At 48.3% G+C, this 24,397-nt stretch overlaps 1 protein-coding gene across 1 annotated transcript in view; it reads right to left on the minus strand.

Moving 5' to 3' along the window:
• The window catches only part of LOC128136073 (E3 ubiquitin-protein ligase UHRF2-like), a 157,159-nt gene that overhangs the window by 110,671 nt on the left and 22,091 nt on the right, over positions 1-24,397 (minus strand). The window contains exon 2 of the mRNA XM_052775160.1: positions 2,472-2,714. Within this exon, the coding sequence (XP_052631120.1) occupies positions 2,472-2,714 (243 nt within the window). The remainder of the gene's footprint in view (positions 1-2,471; positions 2,715-24,397) is intronic.

Consider the following 24,397-nt stretch of genomic DNA (forward strand, 5'->3'; position numbering starts at 1 on the left):
GCCTGGCTAGATAGATGGACTCCCAGCTGCTGCAGAGCACAGCCCTCACCTAGTCTCTGCCACCATGCTTCCAATGATCTCAAAGCACTGCCTAATAAGCCCTTCTAATTCCCTGGAGACCTCAAGCTGCTGGGTAGGTTTGCACGGCCAACAGCTAGCTGGGGATGACCATCGGGGCTGCAGCCTAAGCCTGCGGGTGAGCAGAGCAGGCAGCAGCTCGACAACTCATAGAGTGCGCCGCCCTTCCCGCGCGAACTGCCGAGCCGCTCCCCTCAGGGGCTGCTCCCTGTTTGCACGCCCTGGTCACTGGCACTCCCTAGGGGCCGGTTATATGCAGCTTCCCACGGTTTGAACTGCCCAACTCTCTCCTGCCCCTCTCGCGAGACCTGTTGCCTGCCAGCTGGTCCCTCCACACACACAACCCCAGGGTGCCGGGGACCCAGAAACCCCCTCAAACACCCCCCGGGGACCTCATAAGCCTTGCACTCTTCTCAGCACATGGCAACAACTGCTGCTGCCACTGCTAGCGTCGGCTTCCTGTGTTTTGAACTGGCCGTGGGAACCACCGGCATCCACATCTTTAACATCCATCAGTCTCTTACAAATATTAATTACAGCAAAGGTTTAGCTTCCTGAGGTGAAACAAAATTCAATCTTGCTGGATGAGAAATACTTCAGGTTGCTTGTCGTCAGTGTTTTTCACCATTTACATAGAGAGACAAAGTCCTCAATGAAAGCAGAGCCCAAATAGAAAGAGACTGACATTTTAAAACCATGCATTTATATTGCTTGGCACTAGAAACACTTCTAACAAAACTGCGCAAATTGAAGTCCTGCCATCAATTACATGTTCTCAAAGATTCTGGGTCAACTTTTTATTTCTTAAAAGCTTAGACTTCTTGGGTTGATGTTGAGATGACTGGGTAGATCAGAATGACAGGTCATTCCCTTATGTTAAGGGGGATAATTTTCTTTCTGTTGTGCCAGCAACTGGAACAAGTGGGGGTCTAAGTGCAACAGGAGTGAGGAACACAGGTCAGAGGGCCCATGTGTCTTTTTACACTCCGGTTGATATAATTCTCATGGAGAGGAGGATCTGGCTTGTACCTTTCCAACTCTTGCCGTTACTCTTACACTTTTTCTTAATTATCTGTAGTTTTAACATTTGGGATAATTATATTAGTTGGTAATGTTTTCTCTTTTTAGTGGACTAAATTCATAATAACTTCTTATATTTGTAATTGTACTGGTTTTGGCTGGGATAGAGTTAAATTTCTTCATAGTAGCCTGGATGGGGCTATGTTTTGGATTTCTGCTGGAAACAGTGATAATAACACAGGGATGTTTTAGTTATTGCTGAGCAGCACTGACACAGCATCAAGGCCTTTTCTGTTTGTCACACCGCCCCACCAGCAAGTAGGCTGTGGGTGCACAAGAAGTTGGGAGGGGACACAGCTGGGACAGCTGACCCCAAACAGACCAAAGGGATATTCCATACCATATGACGTCACGCTCAGCAATAAAAGCTGGGGGGAAGAAGGAGGAAGGAGGGGATGTTTGGAGTTATGGGGTTTGTCTTTCCAAGTAACCGTTACGCATGATGGAGCCCTACTTTCTTGGAGAAGGATAAACATCTGCCTGCCGATGGGAAATAGTGAATGAGTTCCTTATTTTGCTTTGCTTACGTGCGCAGCTTTTGCTTTACCTGTTAAACTGTCTTTATCTCAACCCATGAGTTTTCTTATTTTTACCCTTCCAATTCTCTCCCCCATCCCACCGGGGGAGAGTCTGCAAGTGGCTGTGTGGTGCTTAGTTGCCGGCCGGGGTTAAACCACGACAGTAATGCTTAAGGATTCTTATTAGAATGTTGTGGGGGACCGTGTCAAAGACCTTACAGAAGTCCAGGTAGATGACATCCGTAGCTCTTCCCTTGTCCACCGAAGCAGTCACTCCATCGCAGAAGGCCACTAGATTAGTTTGGCACGATTTGCCCTTGGTTACCAGGCATGGAGGTGAGGCTGACTGGTATGTACTTCCCAGGGCCCTGGCAGAATGCCTTAGATAATAATATATTCCAATTGCATCTGTTCACAGAATCACAGAATCATTTCGGTTGGAAAGGACTTCTTGAGATCACCTAGTCCAACCTCCCTGCTCAAGCAGGGTCAGCTAGAACGGGTTGCCCAGGACAGTGTCCAGTCAGGTTTTGAATATCTCCAAGGATGGAGACTCCACCACCTCTCTGGGCAACCTTTTCCAGTGTTCAACTGGTTTTAGCTTCTAACTAAATGATTTTTTAACTCGGTTTAAGATTTATTTTAACCTGCACAGTGCAAACTAATTTCGACTCTCAGTCCCACTGACAAAGCTTGTCATGAAAGAAAATTGTTTGAAGATACAGGCCTGTATAAGCAATAAAATTAAAGTGACAGATGCAAGATAAGGCCCTTGCTTTCAAAACTTGCACATACCTTGTACAATCCAATGCCAGGATCTATAAGAAACAAGCGAGCTGATGTAGATGGCTGATTCGGTGATCTGCTACTTGCTGCCCTTTTGACTTTGTTTTTACAGTTGGAAACAGCACAGGGATTGACCTCTCCACCCTGATTTGTCACAGAAGTAGTAGGAGCTTCAGATTCAGAGCGTATCAAAAGCTGAACTATGTCATTTAGTCCAACATCGTAGTCAAATAAAGTGTGTCCATCTTCCAGCTGTCAAGAAAAAAACAGTATATTGGTAAAGTTCTACCTTGATATTAGTATCTAGCCCTCCTCTTAGAGAGGATAATTTTAAAAAACAGATATTTGCTTCATAGTTGAAGAGACACAAGATGTATTTCAGGTAAATCTATAACATCATGTATCCTGAGTGACCTCAACAGCAACTCATCAAGCACAGTGGACTCATGATTTGTGGCCAGTGACATCTCTTAAATACACGCATCTTTACAGACACAAGATGTTTTAATCGTGGGACAAGAATTTAAAGTACCACAGGTATTTTCTAATCACATCACAGGCAGGAAATGCATTGCCTCTGTCCTGGTTTCAGCTGGGATAGACTTAATTGTCTTCCTAGTAGCTGGCACAGTGCAATGTTTTTGAGTTTAGTATGAGAAGAACGTTGATAACCTGTGTATTGGCTTTGTGTGGCAAGGTTTCGGTAGTGGGGGGGTTTACAGGGGTGGCTTCTGTGAGAAGCTGCTAGAAGCTTCCCCTGTGTCTGACAGAGCCAATACCAGCCGGCTCTAAGACAAACCCGCCGTCGGCCAAGGCCGAGCCAATCAGTGATAGTGGTAGCGCCTCTGTGATAACATTTTTAAGAAGGAAAAAAACTTGCTGGGACAGACAGAAACAGCACCCAGAGAGAGGAGTGAGAACATGTAAGAGAAACAACCCTGCAGACACCAAGGTCAGTGAAGAAGGAGGGGGAGGACATGCTCCAGGCGCCAGAGCAAAGATTCCCCTGCAGCCCGTGGTGAAGACCATGGTGAGGCAGGCTGTCCCCCTGCAGCCCATGGAGGTCCACAGTGGAGCAGATATCCACCTGCAGCCTGTGGAGGACCCCACGCCAGAGCAGGTGGATGCACCCAAAGGAGGCTGTGACCCAGTGGGAACACTGCGCTGGAGCAGGCTCCTGGCAGGACCTGTGGACCCATGGAGAGAGGAGCCCACGCTGGAGCAGGTTTTCTGGCAGGACTTGTGACCCCGTGGGGGACCCACACTGGAGCAGTGTGCTCCTGAAGGACTGCGCGCCATGGAAGGGACCCATGCTGGAGCAGTTCGTGAAGAACTGCAGCCCATGGGAAGGACCCATGTTGGAGAAGTTTGTGGAGGACTGTCTCCCGTGGGAGGGACCCCACGCTGGAGCAGGGGAAGAGTGTGAGGAGTCCTGCCCCTGAGGAGGATGAAGTGGCAGAAACAATGTGTGATGAACTGACCGTAAACCCCATTCCCCATCCCCCTGTGCCGCTGGAGGAGGTAGGTAGAGAATCCGGAAGTGAAGTTGTGCCTGGAAAGAAGGGAGGAGTGGAGGGAAGGTGTTTTGAGATTTGGTTTTATTTCTCATTACCCTACTCTGGTTGATTGGCAATAAATTGAGTTAATTTTCCCCAAGCTGAGTCTGTTTTGCCCGTGATGGTAATTGGTGAGTGATCTTTCCTGTCCTTATCTTGACCCACAAGCCCTTTGTTATATTTTCTCTCCCCTGTACAGCTGAGGAGGGGAGAGTGATAGAACGGCTTTGGTGGGCACCTGGCGTTCAGCCAGGGTCAACCCACGACAATAACACTGATGTTTTCAGTTGTTGCTAAGTAATGTTTAGACTAAGTCAAGGATTTTTCAGCTTGTCATGCCCAGCCAGCAAGAAGGCTGGAGGGGCATGAGAAGTTGGGAGGGGACACAGCCAGGGCAGCTGACCCAAAGTGGCCAACAGGGTATTCCATACTATGTGATGCCACATCTAGCATATAAACTGGGGGGATTGGGGGTGGGGGGATCGCCGCTCAGGGACTAACAGGGCGTCCGTTGGCGGGTGGTGAGCAATTGCATTGTGCATCACGTGCATATTCCAATCCTTTTATTATTACTGTTATCATTTTGTTACTGTTACCATTATCATTATTAGTTTCTTCTTTTCTGTTCTATTAAACTGTTCTTATCTCAACCCAGGAGTTCTATTTTTTTTTTCCGATTCCCTCCCCCATCCCACTGGGTGGGGGGGAAGTGAGTGAGCGGTTGCATGGTACTTAGTTGCTCTCTGGGGTTAAACCACAACAGTCCTTTTGGCGCCCAACATGGGGCTCGAAGGGTTGAGATAACGACAAGACTAACCAGAGCTTGGTAAAACGAATTTGTTAGAAGCATTTATTACTTTGGTCTAATAATTGTTGGTCACTATGTTGGTTTATGAGATCTTAGACCTGTGGTGCTTGTTTTTAGAGTTCTGTTACGTAGCACATCACTTGCTGTATATAGTTCCTGTGCTGCTGCTTATCATCTGTGGGAGGTGGATTAAGGTTTTCACTTTGATGTATTGTGTAATACTGGCTTATGGTATGATAAAATTATCGGTTGTGGGACTAAGCCAGTGTTTGCACTCAGCATTGTCACCTCTGTATTTCGGGAGCCATCTGTGGGAAACTATTAATATTTACACCATTCACCCTTCCTCCTCGGAGAGCCAATCTATGGGTGAGACACCTTTCTTCCCCAGTCTAGTTAAAATGGCATTTGAGAATTTTGGAAAATTTGAATAACCTTGGGATGCTGAGACCAGTATGGTCCTATTGCTAGGAACTAGCATGTTCCTGAATGTGGTTCAGGTCTTGTTTAAGGTTAAACAACTATTTAAGAAGATCACCCAGAGGTCTGCACTGAGGCTGAATAATTATGAGTGCAGGGTGTGTAGGGTAGTATGGGCAAATGCCTAGGGTGGTGTTCCAAAACACCTCCAGTGTTTTGGAACTTCACCCTTGAACGAGTGCAGAATCCTGAAAAACTAGCAGAACATTTGGAAAAAGTATGCTGTCATCACCCCGACAATTGCAGGGAGACACAACTCACTGCAATGTGCTGGGGCCTGGTCCATGCCTATCGAACCCTGTTCAATACCACTCAGTACCCTCAAGGGGAAGAGAAGGTCTCTGGATCTAACAACAAGGCGACAGGCACTGCGGCCACTGCAACCCCCACATCAGTATCAGTTGCCCCCATACACAAGAAGAAATATACAAAATTCAGTTCGCTTAGCGAAGGATGAAGATGAACCAGTGTCATCATGGGAAAATGAGGAAGAGGCAGAACCAGAGGTAATAACCTATCCTTGAGTGAGCTGCAGGATATGCGAAAAGATTTCGGCTGCCGTATAAGTGAGCATATTATCACCTGGCTCCTCTGATGCTGGGACAATGGGGCTAGTAGCCTGGAATTAGAAGGTAGAGAAGCCAAGCAGCTGGGATCGCTTGCCAGGGAAGGTGGCATTGACAAGGCAATTGGAAAAGGGACACAAGCCCTCAGCCTCCAGAGGCAACTCCTCTCAAGTGTGAAGGAAAGGTACCCTTTTAAGGAAGATGTTATATGTCAATCAAGCAAGTGGACCACCATGGAAAGAGGTATCCAATACATGAGGGAATTAGCCATGCTAGAGACGATCTATTGTGCCTCAGACAACACACAATCACCTAAAGATCCAGACGAACTCCAATGCACACGACCCATGTGGCGGAAGTTTGTATGGAGCACACCATCGTCCTATGCCAACTCACTGGCAATAATGAACTGGAAAGACAAAGAGGCACTGACGGTGGATGAAGTGCCTCGCCAACTCCAGCAATACAAAGAAAATCTTTCCTCCTCCGTACAAGACTGCATTTTGGCTGTGGAGAAGGTGTCCCAGGATGTCCAGCAAATCAAACACAATATGTCCCACTCCCCACCTGTAAGGACCAATGTCTCAGCTATTAGGCGTGAGCGTTCCTCTGCCCGAGAGACAGAATATAGAAGGTATACACCACGAGGTGCCCTGTGCTTCTACCTATGTGACCACAGAGAGGACATGAGGAAATGGATTGGAAAATCTACCTCGGCCCTAGATGCACGGGTACGTGAGTTGCAAGGAAAAACCACCACAACAGGGAAATTTCCCAGGAAAAATGCTGCTCCAGTTTCCAAACAGAGTAGAAGGGCTGCACTTATTTCTGATCCTCTTGAAGGGACTTCTGAAACAACTTCACACACTTCCAGCCAGGTGGAGGAAAGGGATAACTGGGTCTATTGGACTGTGTGGATTCGATAGCCTGGCACGTTACACCCACAGGAGTACAAGGCTTTAGTAGACACCGGTGCACATTGTACTCTAATTCCATCAAGTTATAAAGGGGCAGAATCCATCTGCATTTCTAGTGTAACAGGGGGATCCCAAGAGTTAACTGTATTGGAAGCTGGAGGAGTTGGAAGCCACTGTGCAGCTGGAAACCTATGATCTTGTCACTATCACTGAAACTTGGTGGGATGAATCACATGACTGGAGCACTGCAATCGATGGCTATAACCTGTTGAGGAGGGACAGGCAAGGAAGGAAAGGTGTGTGTGTGGGTTGCCCTCTATGTAAAGAAAATGGACTGATTGCACAGAGCTGTCTTTGAAAAACAGCAGTACACAGGTTGAGAGCTTCATGGCTTCACCAAAGGCAAATCATGCCGGACTAATCTGGTGGCCTTGTACAATGGAGCGACTGCATCGGTGGACAAGGGAAGAGCTACGGATGTCATCTACCTGGACTTCTGTAAGGCCTTTGACACGGTCCCCCACAACACCCTTGTCGCTAAATTGGAGAGATATGGGTTTGATGGATGGACTGTTAGATGGATAAGGAACTGGCTGGATGGTCGCACTCAAAGAATTACAGTCAATGGCTCAATGTCCAAATGGAAACCGGTAACAAGTGGTGTTCCTCAGGGGTCCGTATTGGGACCAATACTGTTGAATATCTTCATCAATGACAAAGACATTGGGATTGCGTGCACCCTCAGCAAGTTTGCAGATGACACCAAGCTGAATGGTGCTTGAGGGAAGGGATGCTATCCAGAGGGACCTTGGCAGGCTTGAGGAGTGGGCCCATGCGAACCTCATGAAGTTCAACAAGGCCAAGTGCAAGGTCCCGCACCTGGGTCGGGGCAATCCCCGGCATCAGTACAGACTGGGGGATGAATGGATTGAGAGCAGCCCTGCAGAGAAGGACTTGGGGGTACTGGTGGATGAAAAATTGGACATGAGCCGGCAATGTGCACTTGCAGCCCAGAAAGCCAATCGTATCCTGGGCTGCATCAAAAGAAGCATGGCCAGCAGGTCGAGGGAGGTGATTCTCCCCCTCTACTCTGCTCTGGTGAGACCCCACCTGGAGTACTGCACCCAGCTCTGGGGTCCCCAGCACAAGAAAGACATGGACCTGTTAGAGCGGGTCCAGAGGAGGGCCACGACAATGATCAGAGGGCTGGAACACCTCTCCTATGAGGAGAGGCTGAGAGAGTTGGGGTTGTTCAGCCTGGAGAAGAGAAGGCTCCAGGGAGACCTTATTGTGGCCTTTCAATACTTAAAGGGGGCTTCTAAGAAAGATGAAGAGAGACTTTTCACCAGGGCCTGTAGTGATAGGACAAAGGGCAACGGTTTTAAACAGAAAGAGGGTAGATTTGGATTGGACATAAGGAAGAAACGCTTTACGATGAGGGTGGTGAGACACTGGAACAGGTTTGCCCAGAGAAGCTGTGGATGCCCCATCATTGGAAGTGTTCAAGGTCAGGTTGGATGGGGCTTTGAGCAACCTGACCTAGTGGAAGGTGTCCCTGCCCATGGCAGGGGGGTTGGAGCTAGATGCTCTTTAAAGGTCCCTTCCAACCCAAACCATTTTATGATTCTCTGTTATTATTAGAATCTGTTTTTTGCAAGAAATCTCAGCAGCAAGGAGAATGGGAGAACTAGGGGAATCAGTCATGAATGCCAAATAGAAAACAATAGGAGAAGAATCTATTTTTGACTGCACAATGGATCTAGAGATAAATGCTTTTTAATAGAGCAGCCTATATGGGAGTTGGAACATCTGTCATAAGTAGCATTGCTTGAGGATAGAGCGGGTCTCCTGGAACTGTGAACACATTAAGAGAGCACGTCTTAACCACTACAATTCATGTAAAAATGATAATTTCCCTCGTATAGTCAGCCCCTGAATTCCCTTTTATTTAATTTTCAATTTGGTGAGAGTTGAGATAACTACTGCAGGAAATGGATCTGGTACAAATGTGTTTTAAAGCTTCACATTGCATATAGTGCTCCAGATATGGTTCATATTTATGTTTAAAGCTCCTAGAATCCTAAAATGTTCCCTTCAGCTACTGTATCCCAAACCTTGATTCATCCAGTTTTGCCTTAGAATCATAGAATCATTTAGGTTGCAAAGGACCCTTAAGATCATCGAGTCCAACCGTTAACCTAATACTACCAGGTCCACCACTAAACCATGTCCCTAAGCGCCACGTCTACACGTCTTTTAAATACCTCCAGGGATGGTGACTCAACCACTTCCCTGGGCAGCCTGTTCCAATGCTTGACAACCCTTTCGGTGAAGACATTTTTCCTAATATCCAATCTAAACCTCCCCTGGCGCAACTTGAGGCCGTTTCCTCTCGTTACTCCAGAAAAGAGACTGACACCCACCTTGCTACAACCTCCTTTCGGGTAGTTGTAGACAGCGATAAGGTCTCCCCTGAGCCTCCTTTTCTCCAGACTAAACAACCCCAGTTCCCTCAGCCGCTCCTCATGAGACTTGTGCTCTAGACCCTTCACCACCTTCGTTGCCCTTCTCTGGATGCGCTCCAGCACGTCGACGTCTTTCTTGTAGTGAGGGGCCCAAAACTGAACACAGTATTTGAGGTGCGGCCTCACCAGTGCCGAGTACAGGGGGACGATCACTTCCCTAGTCCTGCTGGCCACACTATTTCTGATACAAGCCAGGATGCTATTGGCCTTCTTGGCCACCTGGGCACACTGCCAGCTCATATTCAGCTGGCTGTCGACCAACACGCCTAGGCCCAGGTCCTTTTCCGCTGGGCACCTTTCCAGCCACTCTTCCCCAAGCCTGTAGTGTTGCATGGGGTTGTTGTGACCCAAGTGCGGGACCCGGCACTTAGCCTTGTTGAATCTCATACAATTGGCCTCAGCCCATCGATGCAGCCTGTCCAGATCCCTCTGTAGAGCCTTCCTACCCTCAAGCAGATCAACACTCCCGCCCAACTTGGTGTCATCTGCAGACTTACTGAGGGTGCACTCGATCCCCTCATGCAGATCATTGATAAAGATATTAAACAGAACTGGCCCCAATACTGAGCCCTGGGGAACACCACTGTCGTGGTTTAAGCCCAGCCGGCAACAAAGCACCACGCGGCCGCTCGCTCACTCCTCCCCCCCCCCAGTGGGATGGGGAGGAGAAAATATAAAGAAAAGCTCGTGGGTTGACACAAGGACAGGGAGGGATCACTCACCAATTATGGTCACGGGCAAAAATCCAGACTCAACTTGGGGAAAAAACAAAATCAATTTAATTTACTACCAATCAAATCAAAACAGGATAATGAGAAGTAAAACCAAATCTCAAAACACCTTCCCCCCACCCCTCCCTCCTTCCCGGGCTCAACTCCACTCCCAATTTCTCTCTCTCCTCCCCCCCAGCGGCACAGGGGGACGGGGAATGGGGGTTGCGGTCAGTTCATCACACGTTGTCTCTGCCGCTCCTTCCTCCCCAGGGGGAGGACTCCTCACACTCTTCCCCTGCTCCAGCATGGGGTCCCTCCCACGGGAGACAGTTCTCCACGAACTTCTCCAACGTGAGTCCTTCTCATGGGCTGCAGTCCTTCACGAACTGCTCCAGCGTGGGTCCTTTCTGCGGGCTGCAGTCCTTCAGGCACAGACTGCTCCAGAGTGGGCTTTCCCATGGAGTCACGGCCTTCTTCGGGGGCATCCACCCGCTCCGGCGTGGGGTCCTCCATGGGCTGCAGGTGGGCATCTGCTCCACCGCTCACCTCCATGGGCTGCAGGGGGACAGCCTGCCGTCTCACCATGGGCTGCAGGGGAATCACCTCCTCCGGCGCACCTCCTCTCCTTCCTTCTTCACTGACCTTGGTGTCTGCATAGGTGTTTCTCTCACATTCCACTCCCCTCCCCGCTGCAGGTTTCCCCTTCTTAAATATGTTATCCCAGAGGCACTACCACTGCCGCCGATTGGCTCGGCCTTGGCCAGAGGCAGGTCCGACTTGGAGCCAGGGAAGCTTCTAGCAGCTTCTCACAGGAGCCATCCCTGTAGCCCCTCCTCCGCTACCAAAACCCCACCACACAAACCCAAAACAACCACTTGTGACCGGCCGCCAACCGGATTTAACTCCATTCACCACGACTCTTTGGGCCCGGCCATCCAGCCAGTTTTTTACCCAGCGAAGAGTACACCTGTCCAAGCCATGAGCAGCCAGTTTCTCCAGGAGAATGCTGTGTTGTCAAAACGGTGTCAGAGGCTTTCCTAAAGTCCAGGTAAACAACATCCACAGCCTTTCCCTCATCCTCTAAAAGGGGGTCATCTTGTCATAGAAGGAGATCAGGTTAGTCAAGCAGGACCTGCCTTTCATAAACCCATGCTGACCGGGCCTGATCGCCTGGTTGTCCTGTACGTGCCATGTGATGGCACTCAAAATGATCTGCTCCATAACTTTCCCCGGCACCGAGGTCAGGTGCCCTTCAGTGTTGAAAGCATAAGCAAAAACTGTTTAGCCATTTAGCTTGCGGATACTTGTCATGGGCCAATATAGCCTACCTAAAGGCTTTTGACATTTCCTAAACCTGTGTGTGTTAGGGGTTGCTGAATCAGGTAGTCCAATGGAGGCGAGGCTGCCGCAGCTCCATACCCCCAGGTCCAACCAGTAGCGAGACTGAGCCTGTATTCCCAGTAGGCCTCACACATATACAACATGCATACATGTACACACGGCTGGTCACACAGATCAACACAGGCAGAAACACTCAGCATTCACACAAACCCAACCAACACCAATGGCCTCGTCCTGTTCCCCTCTCTGACTGATCAGGATGAAGGTCTGTTAGTAGGAAATATATACATATATGCCATGTGGATCCCTCCAGTAGCTGGGCTTAGACACTCAGTCTATGCAGTAGCTGGCCCCTGGATCCCTGGTCTTCCCAGTTGCTGGTACCTGGACATATGAGCCCCCGAGGCCCGTAGCCCCACTCCAGCTGCTGGTACAGACCTCCCTTAACACACACCAACACAGATACATGTGCTGTGGATCTCTCCAATAACTGGGCATAGACACTCAGTCCATCCAGTAGCTGCATCCTCGCTCTCCCCAGTTGCCTCATGCACAGACACGTGTATAAAGGGGTCTCTTAGTCAACCCCCAAACCCTACGGTCTCTCCAGCAGTTGGCCTGAACACCCTGGTCCCTCCAGTAGCCAACTCCTCCGGTTGTCTCATCCCCAGGGGCACACATGCACACCTGGCTCCCAAGCCACTTAACCCACTCGCCAGCTAGTTAGGTGGTCACACACCAACATATGTACCCTCACTCGCTCCAGTTGCTGGCATCCCAGACCAGACACATGGGCCCTATGACCTGTGGTCTGCTAGCATTTAGGCCTCCACGCACACATGTACACACAGAATAGAGAGTTCCCTCATCCAGGAAAAGAGTTAAAATGGATTTTAATGAGGAGAAGACAGGACAGACTGCGCTGATCAGGTGCAGGGTATGGCCAGACAAGCATATTCACCGACCATCTGTTTACCTGTGACTGTCCCCTTTTATCCCTCTGTTTTCCCGTACTTGTTTTTCCCCAAACCACCTAGATCCCTCCCTTCCCCTGCCTTTGCTTCCTCCCCTAAGCATCCCATAATAAGTCTTGTGTGATCCCAAAATGCTCTTCCCCTGCATCCCATAATGTGTCCCATATCCCCTAGGTAGTATACCTCACCCCCACCCCACCCCACCCCCCCGGTCTGTGAGGTGATCCAGAGATCCTCTCCCATTGACTCATCTTAGAATCATAGAATCATTTAGGTTGGAAAAGACCCTTAAGATCATCGAGTCCAACCGTCACCCTCTTGACACCGTCTTGATGGGTGTCACCCCTGGACAATGACAGTGGGGCTGAGGCTCTCCTGGGACAGCCCTGGGAGGAGCTGGGGCAGGGTGTCCCTTACTCTGACTGTGTTATTGGGGTTCCCCTGCCTGCCATTGTGCCTCTGTGCTCCCTCCTGTGTGTGTGGAGATGAGCCTTTGATGGGCTGATGGCTCTCCTGCGATAGGCCTGGGCAGATTATTCTTCAGGTTCCCCCACCTGCCATTGTTCCTCTGGAGACGAGCTTTTTTTTATCACATAACCTAACATGGTGCTCTTTTCTTCCAAGAATGACTGTTACATTCATAAAAGCTGGTTTAAAATTTTCACTTAACTTTCTGAGTTGTAAAAGCTGTTTGGAGGTCTGTCCAAATACATAGCCTAGGTGACTAGACCTGTGGTGTTCAAACTGATGTTGGGATCATGCTCTGTTTATATACCATAGGTGGATACTGACAACTTTTTGATTTGGTTTTCTGGTGATATTCTTTATTGCAGCTCTGTTACTCTAGGGCTCCTCTGAAGCACCCTTGAAAGGAACAGAAATATAGCTCTTGGCCAGGTAAATGCATTGGCCAAGTGCTATACTTCTGTACAAGACAGTTACTTGATGCAACTTTTGACCGGAGGAAAGCCTTCATTGAGCATGTTCAACAGGGAACTCTCCTGCTGCGTGCTCAAGGAATCAAAAATCCTGAACTCCTTAACTTCTGGAAAAGGTTAGATGGAAGTGACAATCCCAGCAACCTTCTTGCATGGCAGGAAGAGCAAGTTCTGTACATAAATCATGAGACTGAGTATAGTAGAAATTCTAAAAACTCCACTGAACTTCACTTATGTGGGCACCCAGTGGGGAGTTCTAGGTTCCTTTAATTTATTCAAAATAACATTCTTTATGATGGGTTTAGTGTGGATAACTTCTACAAAGGACCCTTAACCAAAGTTTTCTTACTCAACTTGAAGCTATCTATCCTTATGTCTTTTCTGTTCAAGAACTCTGTTTTAGGGAGCATGTAAGGCCTGGGCAGATTAAGATTTGCCATCACCTATTCTTCTCAAGTTTAAAAACAAACAAAAAACCCTCTACTATACTCTTTATGTAGTTTCATCTTAATTGTTAGATGCAGGTATTATGGGGGGGGCGGGGGGGGAGAGAGAGAGAGTGTGTGTGTGTGTCTGTGGCGGTGGGGCTCAAAAGAAGATCAAAGGAGCTTCTCTGGGCTCCTGTTCCAGTATTTGAACACCCTCATGGTTAAAACAAACAAACAAACAAACAAACTCCTAATATCTAATCAGAATTCCCCATGTTCCAACATGTGTGCGTTGCCTCCCATCCTATCACTGCACCTCCAAGAAGAGTCTGGCTCTGTTTTCTCTGTATCCTCTGGTCAGGTAGTTGCATACAGAAATAATGTCTCCTGGCACCTTCTCTTCTGAAGGCTGAACAAACCCAGCTCTCAGCCTCTCGTTGCATGTCGTGCTCCAGCCCCCTGACCATCTTGGTGGCCCTCTGCTGGGCTTGCCCTTGATAATTTGAAACATTATGAGCTGTTTTACTGTCACATTACCTCTGCTTTCCTTTGAAACGTTTAGAGGAGCTATACCCTTATTTTTACTGCAACAGAAGCTTATTATCAGTCTTCATAAGAAACAAGCTGTCCTGGTTTTGGCTGGGATAGAGTTAATTTTCTTTCTAGTAGCTGGTATAGTGTTATGCTTTGGATTCAGTATGAGAAGAATGTTGATAACACACTGATGTTTTCAGTTGTTGCCAAGTAGTGTTTAGACTAAGTCAAGGATTTTTCAGCTTCTCATGCCCTGCCAGCAAGAAGGCTGGAGGGGCACAAGAAGTTGGGAGGGGACACAGCCAGGACAGCTGACCCCAACTGGCCAAAGGAATATTCCATACCATGTGACGTCATGCATAGTATATAAACTAGGGGGAGTTGGCCGGGGGGTGCGGATCGCTGCTCGGGGACTAACTGGGCATCAGTCAGCGAGTGGTGAGCAATTTCATTGTGCATCACTTGTTTTGTATATTCCAATTCTTTTATTATTATTATTATTGTCAATTTATTATCATCATCATCATCATTTTTTTTCTTCCTTTCTGTCCTATTAAACTGTCTTTATCTCAACCCACGAGTTGGTTTGGTTTTTTTTTTTCCGATTCTCTCCCCCATCCCACTGGGTGTGGGGGGGGGAGTGAGCGAGCGGCTGCATGGTGCTTAGTTGCTGGCTGGGGTTAAACCACGACACAAGCCATTAACAATACCTAAACTTAAAGCTGTAGCAGTATGCAGTTCAGGATAATATTCAGTTACCATGGAAGTTTGCTTAAGTGAGTCATGCAAAAATGCTTCCAAGATTTCAGCCCAAACCACTACTGCAAACTCATTAGTAAGAATACAGAACAAATTATCACCAAATAAATTAACCAGCATACATTCAGAAGCGAAAGAAAAATATTATGTGCAAGTATACAGCATAGATATTTACAGGAAAGAGACCCAATAGACTCCATCTTATTTCTTAGGAAAGAGAACCTTGAAATGAGAAGGGCCTGAGGGGTAAGAGGAAAAACAATAAATACTTAAGTAGCTCATATTACTAACATGCAAAGAGCCATACAATAAAGAAATTAAAGAAATATCAATAAACTCTAAAAGATGTCAGAATAGAAAACAAAACTAAGAAAGGCAAGCAACATATAAGGTCATATGTTGTAAAGATGATGCCAGACTGCCATCTATTCTGAGGAAGGCCTTCCTTGCACAAAAGAAAAAAATAAGGTGCAAGCAAGAATAAAAAAATATATAGCCCATCTCCACCACACAACGGAGTACAGTACAGACACCCCAAGTTAGTGCTGGAAATAGACCAATATAGTTGTATTAGTGCAATGTCGTTTCCAGTAGAGTTAAGTAGCTCTGGCAGCAATGCTAATTACCCAATGAACAATGCTGCTGTAGTCCAGCTATACTTCTCCCAGAACCTTGGCTAATTCCTGATACCATGTCATTATAATTATTCTTTGGCGCCCATATATATGAGTGGGAACTAGTCCATTTGGAAAGTGCTACAGAGCAAAATACTTTGGAAGACTACTAAATATAGATATCAGTCTCAAACTTCAGCTAACATTTTTTAATTTCTTCTTTTTAGAAATACTTTGAAGTACTTATTCTCTTCCCAAGTTGCTTGATTACTGCTGTCTGGGCTGGACAGGAATGAAAATATTCAAATCATGCAAGAAAAGGCAAATATTTTAACGTCTTTAGTTTTTGCTAAGGAAAAAATAGTTGATAAAAATATTTGCACTAATATGCCTTAATTCACAGGCACAGCAAGTGACAAGCAAAATTTCAAAGCACCTAAGAGCTTAATCCTTGATTGTCTAGACTAGGAGTCCAATGTGGTTTAACCCCAGCCAGCAACTAAGCACCACGCAGCCGCTCACTCACTCCCCCCACCACCCCCCAGTGGGATGGGGGAGAGAATCGGAAGGAAAAAGGTAAAACTCGTGGGTTGAGATAAGAACAGTTTAATACAACAGAAAAGAGGAAACTAATAATGATAGTAATAACAATAATAAAATGACAATAATAATAATAATAATTATAAAAGGATTGGAATATACAAGTGATGCACACTGCAATTGCTCACCACCCGCCGACTGATGCCCAGTTAGTTCCCAAGCGGCGATCCCTCCCAGCCCCACTCCCTCCCAGTTTATATATTAGGCATGACGTCACATGGTATGGAATACCCCATTGGCCACTTTGGGTCAGCTGCCCTGGCTGTGTCCCCTCCCAACTTCTTGTGACCCTCCAGCCTTCTTGCTGGCTGGCCATGAGAAGCTGAAAAATCCTTGACTTTAGACTAAACATTACTTAGCAACAACTGAAAACATCAGTGTTATCAACATTCTTCTCATACTGAAGCCAAAACATAGCACTGTGCCAGCTACTAGGAAGACAATTAACTCTATCCCAGCTGAAACCAGGACAATGTAATATTTTCTATGCAAGTTATTGGACTGATGTATAACTACCTAATGGAGAAACAGAAGGTACCGCCATTTCATTCGGCAATCATGATGATACGTATACCATCATGACTATCAGAAACATTTCTTCATTGCCATACTACATATGTCAAAGCTGCTGATATTGTGTATTTTGTCAAGCAGTAAACTTGCTGTCAAAGCACACCTCAAAGTGTATCCCTGGAGGACCAATTCAGTAACAAAGACCAAAAGAGCCAGATAACTAGCTCCCTAATAGATAGACTAAAACAACAGCAAAGTTGGTCAGACTAAACTTATCTGCTCCGGGGGAGCACCTGTTTAACCACTCAGCAAGTTTGCAGAGCACAGCTAAGAGACTTGGCAGCTGGCACAGCAGGGGGCACAAAGGAGGCCCAGAAACTGCTCCAGAGAGAGTATAGGGACTGCTTAAAGCTGTGTGAGTGACAGTGGCAGTGATGTGCCACAGGGCTCGGTCCCCAGCACTGGGTGGAGCAAGTACCCCTGGTATGGCAGAGAGCTTGACTCGGACACAGAACCCTGGAGGGAGGATGCAGCTGCCCAGGTCTGGGGCTGCAGGGAGTGCCTGGGGCCTCTCCCTGGGACTGGGGGTGATGGTGGCATCACCTGTGAGAGACATGCTCTGGTCGAGGCACTGAGTCAGCAGGTGAAGGAGCTATGGGAGGAGGGGAGCAGGCTGTGTAGCATCGAGGAGGATGAGCAGGAGATGGACAGGGTCTTGACAGAGACTCTATAGAGGCGAGAGCCTGAACCACATGATGCAAGGAAGGAGGGATGGCTAGCGGTTATGCTTGAATGAGAGCAGGATGGACGTACCCAGGGGGGGAGGGGGTTGGAGCTGGAAGCTTGTGACTTCTGGCAGCAGGAGAAAGGCTCTTTCTCTACCTGCAGATCTGAATTTACAGAACTGGTAGAGTACCTTGGTAGCCAAAGAGGAGAAACCAGCTCTGAGGGAGGCTTCAGAGCCAGCTGGGCCCAAACTGCTGTGGTAGGTTGACCTTGGCTGGCTGCCAGATGCCCACCCAGTCGCTCTCTCACTCCCCCTCCTCAACAGGACAGGAGAAAATAAGATGAAAAAGCTCGTGGGTCGAGATAAAGACAGGGAAATCGCTTACTAATTACCATCACGGGCAAACCAGACTCGACTTGGGGAAAAATTAAATTTAATTTTCTTGCCAATTAAAATAGAGTTGGATGGTGAGAAACAAAGACAAAAATCAAAACAACATTTTTCCCCCACCCCACCCAGGCTCAACTTCACTCCTTCATTCCTGACTTCTCTACACCCACCTCCCCACCCCCCTGAGCGGTGCAGGGATATGGGGATTTGGGGGTTGCGGTCAGTTAATAACACTTTGTCTCTGCCGCTCCTTCCTCCTCACACTTTTCCCCTGCTCCAGCGTGGCTCCTCTCCACGGGCTGCAGGGAAATACCTGCTCCACCGTGGTCTCTTCCATGGGCTGCAGTGGAATATCTGCTCCGGCACCTGGAGCACCTCCTCCCCCTCCTTCTCTGCCCTTGGTGATCACAGGGATGTTTCTCACTCCTCTCTCTGCCATGCGGCGTTTTGCCCTTTCTTAAATATGCTTTCATAGAGACGCCACCAGCTTCACTGATTGGTTCAGCTCTGGCCTGCGGTGGGTCCGTTGTGGAGCCGGCTGGAACCGTCTGTGTCTGGCACAGGGCAGCCCCTGGTCTCTTCTCACAGAAGCCACCCCTGCAGTCCCACCCCTGGCTACCAAAACCTTGCCACGGTACACCCAATAGAACTGTGCATTAGCACCAAGAGGGAACTGCAGCTGGAGTCTCCCTTCTGCAGGGGACCCATCTGCTGACCAGACATAAGATCACAGAATAATTCAGGTTGGAAGGGACCTCAGAAGGGCCCTAGTCCAACATCCTGCTCAAAGCAGGGTCAACACTGAATTCAGACCAGGTTGCTCAGGGCTTTATCCAGTCAGGTCTTGAAAACATCCAAAGACAGAGATTGCACAACCCCTCTGGGCAACCTGCTCTACTGCTTGATCGATTTCATTGTGAAAAAGTTTTCTCCTTATATTGAGTCAGAGCCTCTCTTGTTTCAGCTTATGCCCCTTGCCTCTCATCCTCCCATCACGCACCACTGTGAAGAGCCTGGTTCTGTCTTCTTGTAGGAAAGGATCTGTCACAGGAGGTTTGTTGCTTGCTGGAGGCCCAGATACAGGATACTACAGAGAGGCTGCCAAGGCTCATCCAGTCCTTTGACCTATTACCCCTTACTGCTCATTTGTGTGGATGCTGGTAGCACTGCAAAAAAGAGACCTAGAGCAAATCACGAGTGACAACAGAGGTCTGGGAACAAGGGTGAAGCACGTGGGAGCCCAGGTGTTCTTCTCAATACTGCAGGTGAAGGGAAAAGGCTCCAGTAGGAGCAGATGCATCCTATAGGTTAACACCTGGCTGCACAGCTAGTGTCCATGGGATCCTAATTGATTGACGAGGACTGCTGAGGAGGAACAACCTGACAAAGTGGGGCATCTTTGCCAACTTGGGGAGGAGGACTTTGAACTAGGTCTGACAGGTCATGATGACCAAAGCCTGAAGAGAAATAAAGGAACAGGGGCATGGAGAAAGTACCCAGGGGATAGGTAGGCCCTCGCTTTCCCTGTGAAAGCAGCACAAGTGGGAGCCCATCTCAAGTGCCTGCACATAAATGCATGCAGCATGGAGGGGGGGACACACATGACAAAACCAAGAGAAATCAATATTCTGGGCACGGTTGCAGGGCTCTGTTCTCATTGGGATTACAGAGATGTGGGGGATAGGTCACATAAATGAAGTGCAGCCATGGATGGATGAAGCTCTTCAGAAAGGACAGGCTGGACAAGAGGCAGGGAGGGGTTGTGCTCTGTGCAAAGGAGTAGCTCAAACACACACAGCTTTGCCCTGGAGCGGGGGAGGAGCCGGTCAAGAGAATGTGAGTACAAATCAGAGAACAGACCAACACGGGTGGTGCCTGGGTGTACTGGTTTTGTCTGGGATAGAGTTAAATTTCTTCATAGTAGCCTGGATGGGGCTATGTTTTGGATTTGTGCTGAAAACAGTGTTGATAACACAGGGATGTTTTAGTTATTGCTGAGCAGCGCTGACACAGCATCAAGGCTTTTTCTGCTTCTCACGCCACCCTGCCAGCGAGTAGGCTGTGGGTGCACAAGAAGTTGGGAGGGGACACAGCTGGGACAGCTGACCCCAACAGACCAAAGGGATATTCCATACCATATGACGTCACGCTTGTGGGAGCAGCTCAGAACACCTGGCATTTGTTTTCAAGAGTGACCGTTAGAATTTGTTGTGCTGCATGTTTGCCAAGCCTTTGAAGAACTAGTTTCACAAGGTCAGGTTGGAGGATGGCCTTGTGTAGGCCTGGGAAGATGTGGCTGAAGACAGTCACGAGTATGTCTATGGAATGTTTTTATCTTTAACTGTTCTGAGGACTGGCAAACATCCCAGCGGGGCCAGATATGCCCTCCTGTGTTAGTAGTATTGGCTGTATGCCGTTAGTTCTTTCTAGATCTTTGTTGAAACATATATAAGTTTGATCCTTTTGTGATATAAAGGGAATCTTGCACAGAGAGCTTGAGCGCTTGATTCAGTCGCCGCAACGCTCAGCAATAAAAGCTGGGGGAAGAAGGAGGAAGGGGGGGACATTTGGAGTTATGGGGTATATCTTCCCAAGTAACTGTTATGCATGACGGAGCCCTGTTTTCCTGGAAATGGCTAAACACCTGCCTGCTGATGGGAAGTAGTGAGTGAATTTCTTATTTTGCTTTGTGCTTGCACACGCAGTTTTTGCTTTACCTATTAAACTGTCTTTATCTCAACCCACAAGTTTTCTCACTTTTACCTTTCCGATTCTCCCCCCATCCTACTGGGTAGGGAGTGAGTGAGCGGCTGTGTGGTGCTTAGTTGCCAGCCGGGGTTAAACCACGACACTGGGGAGATGTCTGCTATAGACCAGCTGATCAAGAGGAAGTAGAGGAAGCCTTCTTTACGCAACTGGAAAAAGCCCACACGATCACAGGCCCTGGTACTCATGAGGGACTTCGACCACACCAATATCTGATGGAAAGGCAACATGAAAGTTCAAAAAAACGATCCAGGAATTTTTTGGAGTGTGTTGAATACAAGTTCTTGATGGAGATAACAAGCCAACTAGGGGAAGATGTTGGACCTGTCACCCACAAACAAAGAACAGGTTGGGGACATAAAGGTCAATGGCACCCTTGGCAGCAGCCACAATGAGGATGAAATTGAAGATCCTGAAAGAAGTGAGCAAGACACTTAGCAAAATTACAACCCTGGACTTCAGGAGAGCAGATTTTGGCTTGTTAAAGGACCTGCTTGGCAGGATACTATGAGAGACTGTCCTAAAGGGCGAAGGGCTCAGGAGGGCTGGTTGATCCTCAAAAAAATCAACCTCCTCAAAGCACAAGAATAATCCACTCGGACATGCAGGAAGTCGAGCAAGCATGGCAGAAGGCCAGCATAGATGAACAGGGGATTCCTGACTGAGCTCAAAGACAAAAAGGAAGTACACAGAAGGTGGGAGCAGGGAATGGCTACCCAGGAGGAATATGGAGACGCATGCAAGGATTTAGTTAGGAAAGCCAAAGCTTGGCTGGAGTTGGAACCAGCAAGAAATGTAAAAGGCAACAAGAAGGGCTTCTATAAGTACAGCATCAGCAAAAGAAAGGCTAAGGAAAACATGTGCCCACTGCTCACCGGAGCACGGAATCTAATAGCTAAGGACATCAAAAAGACTAAGGAACTCAGTGCCTTCCTTGCCTCAGTTTTTTACAGGTAAGGTTGGCCCTCAGGTCTCCCAGATCCCTGAGCCTAGTGGCAGACTCTGGGACAGGGAAGTATTACTCACAGTAGAGGAAGACTGAGTTAGGGAGCACTTCAGCCAACTGGACATACACAAGTCCATGGAACCAGACGAGATGACCCTGAGGGTTCCCGATGACTGGAAAAAGGCAAGCATCGCACCCATCTTCAAGAAGGAGAATCCAAGGAGATAAAGACTGGCCAAACTCACCTCAGAATCTGGGAAGGTTGGGGAGCAAATCCTCCTGGAAGCCATGTCCAGGCACACAAAGGAACTGGGCTTGCTCCAGTATGCCCATGTCTTTCTTGTACTGGGGAGACCAAAAGTGGATACTACTCCAGACAAGGTCTCACAAGTGCCAAGACAAGAGAGGGAAAGGATCACTTCCCTGGAACTGCTGGCTGCACTGTTGCTAATACAGCTGAGGATGCTGTTGGCCTCCTTTGCTGCAAGGGCACACTGTTGGCTCATGTTCAACTTGTTGTCCACCAGGACCCCCAGGTCCTTTTCTGCAGAGCTGCTTCCTGGGCAGTCAGCCTCCAGCCTGTACTGTTCCACAGGGTTATTCCAGCCCAGGTGCAGGACTTGGCATTTGTTTTTGTTGAACTTCATGAGGTTCCTGTCAGCCCGTTTCTCCAGCCTGTCCAGGTCCCTCTGAAAGTCAGCCCTGCCCTCCAGCACATTGACTGCCGCCTCCCCCCCCCCCAATTTGGTGTCATTGGCAAACTTGCCAAGAGTGCACTTTGTCCCCTCATCCAGGTTGTTAATGAAGACATTAAACAGTATTGGTTCCAGTACTGATCCCTGAGGGACCCCACTAAGTTACTGGGCCCCAGCTGGACTTTGCACCACTGATCACAACTCTTTGAGCCCAGGGGTCCTGCCAATTTTCCACCCGCCTTATCGCCCACTTATCCAGCCCATATCATACCAATTTGGTGATAAGGAGACTGTGAGAGAGTGTGTCAAAAGCCTTTCTTCAATCAAGGTATACAACATCTACTCCCCTCCCCTTGTCAACAGAACCAGTCACCACATCTTAGAAAGCAATGAGGTTGGTAAGGCATGATTTACCCTTGGTAAAGCCAGTTTGGCTGCTCCAAATCACCTTCTTGTCCTTCGTGTGTTTAGAAATGGCTTCTAAGAGCATTTGCTCCATAACCTTTCCAGGGACTGAGGTGAGGCTGGTTGGCCTGTAGTTCCTTGGATCCTCCTCCCTGCCCTTCTTGAAGATGGGTGTGACGTCTGCCTTTTTCCAGTCATGAGGAACCTCCTCCAATTGCCGTGACCATTCAAAGATGATGGAGAGCAGCCTCACAGTGACATTGGCCAGCTCCTTTGGCACCCTCAGATGCATGCCATCTGATCCCATGGGCTTGTGTATGTCCAAGTGGGTTAAGTGATGCCTAACTCTTTCTTCCTCTACTGTGGCTACTGCTTCACTCCCCCAGACTCTGCTAGGATGCTCAGGGACCTGGGAGGCTTGAGGGCAGACCTTACCAGTGAAAAATGAGGCAAAAAAGGCATCGAGTACCTCAGCCTTTTCCCTGTCGCTTGTCACAAGGTCCCCTGCCCCATTGAACAATGAGCTCATGCTCTCCTTAGTCTTCATTTTGCTACTGATGTACTTAGAGAAACCTTTCTTGTTGCCCTTCACCTCTCTTGCTAGGTTCAACTCCAGCTGAGCTTTGGCCTTCCCAACTGCATTTCTACTTGCACATGCAGTGTCTTTATACCCCTCCCAAGTAGCATGCCCCTGCTTCTACCTCCTGTGTACCTCCTTTTTGTGTCTGAGCGCAGTCAGGAGCTCCCTGTTCATCCATGCTGGCCTTCTGCCACACTTCCTCGACTTCCTGCACATTGCAAGTGGACCATTCTTGTGCTCTGAGGAGTTTGTCCTTGAAGATCAACCTGCTCTCCTGGGTGCCCTTGCCCTCCAGGGCAATTTCCCATGGGATCCTGCCAAGCTGGTCTCTGAACAGGACAAAATCTGCTCTTCTGAAGTCCAGGGTTGTAATTCTGCTGTTTGTCTTGATCACGCCTCTCAGGATCTTAAACTCCACAGTCTCATGGTCGCTGCAGCCAAGGCTGCCCTTGACCTTCACACCATCAACCGGTTCTTCCTTGTTTGTGAGTAGCAGGTCCAACAGTGCATTTTCCCTAGTCAGTTCACTGATCACCCGCATCAAGAAATAGTCTTCTATACGCTCCAGAAGTCTCCTGGATTGCTTGCGCCCTGCTGTATTGTCCTTTCAGCAGATGCTGGGGTGGTTAAAGTCCCGCATGAGTACCAGGGCCTGTGACTGTGAAGCTTTCTCCAGCTGCCTAAAGAAGGCTTCATCTACCTCTTCTTCTTGATCAGGAGGTCTGTAGCAGACACCTAGCACAGCATCACCTGTGCCGGTCTGTCTTCTAATCCTTACTCACAAGCTTTCAACTGCTTTGTCACCTATCCTAAGGTAAAGCTCCATGCATTCAAGCCACTCCTTTGTGTAGAGCTCAACCCCTCCTCCTCGCCTGCCCACCCTATATTTCCTGAAGAGCCAAGGTAAAGCTCCATGCATTCAAGCCACTCCTTTGTGTAGAGCTCAACCCCTCCTCCTCGCCTGCCCACCCTATATTTCCTGAAGAGCCTGTATCCCTCCATTGGAGCACTCCAATCAGGAGAGCTATCCCACCACGTCTCCGTAATCCCAATGAGGTCATAGCTCTGCAACTGTGTATGGACTTCTAATTCCTCCTGCTTGTTCCCCATGCTACACGCATTTCTGTTCAGGCATTTGAGATGGGCCCCAAGTCATGCTG

The sequence above is a fragment of the Harpia harpyja genome, chromosome W (assembly GCF_026419915.1).
Source record: "Harpia harpyja isolate bHarHar1 chromosome W, bHarHar1 primary haplotype, whole genome shotgun sequence".
In the NCBI taxonomy this organism is placed as follows: domain Eukaryota; kingdom Metazoa; phylum Chordata; class Aves; order Accipitriformes; family Accipitridae; genus Harpia; species Harpia harpyja.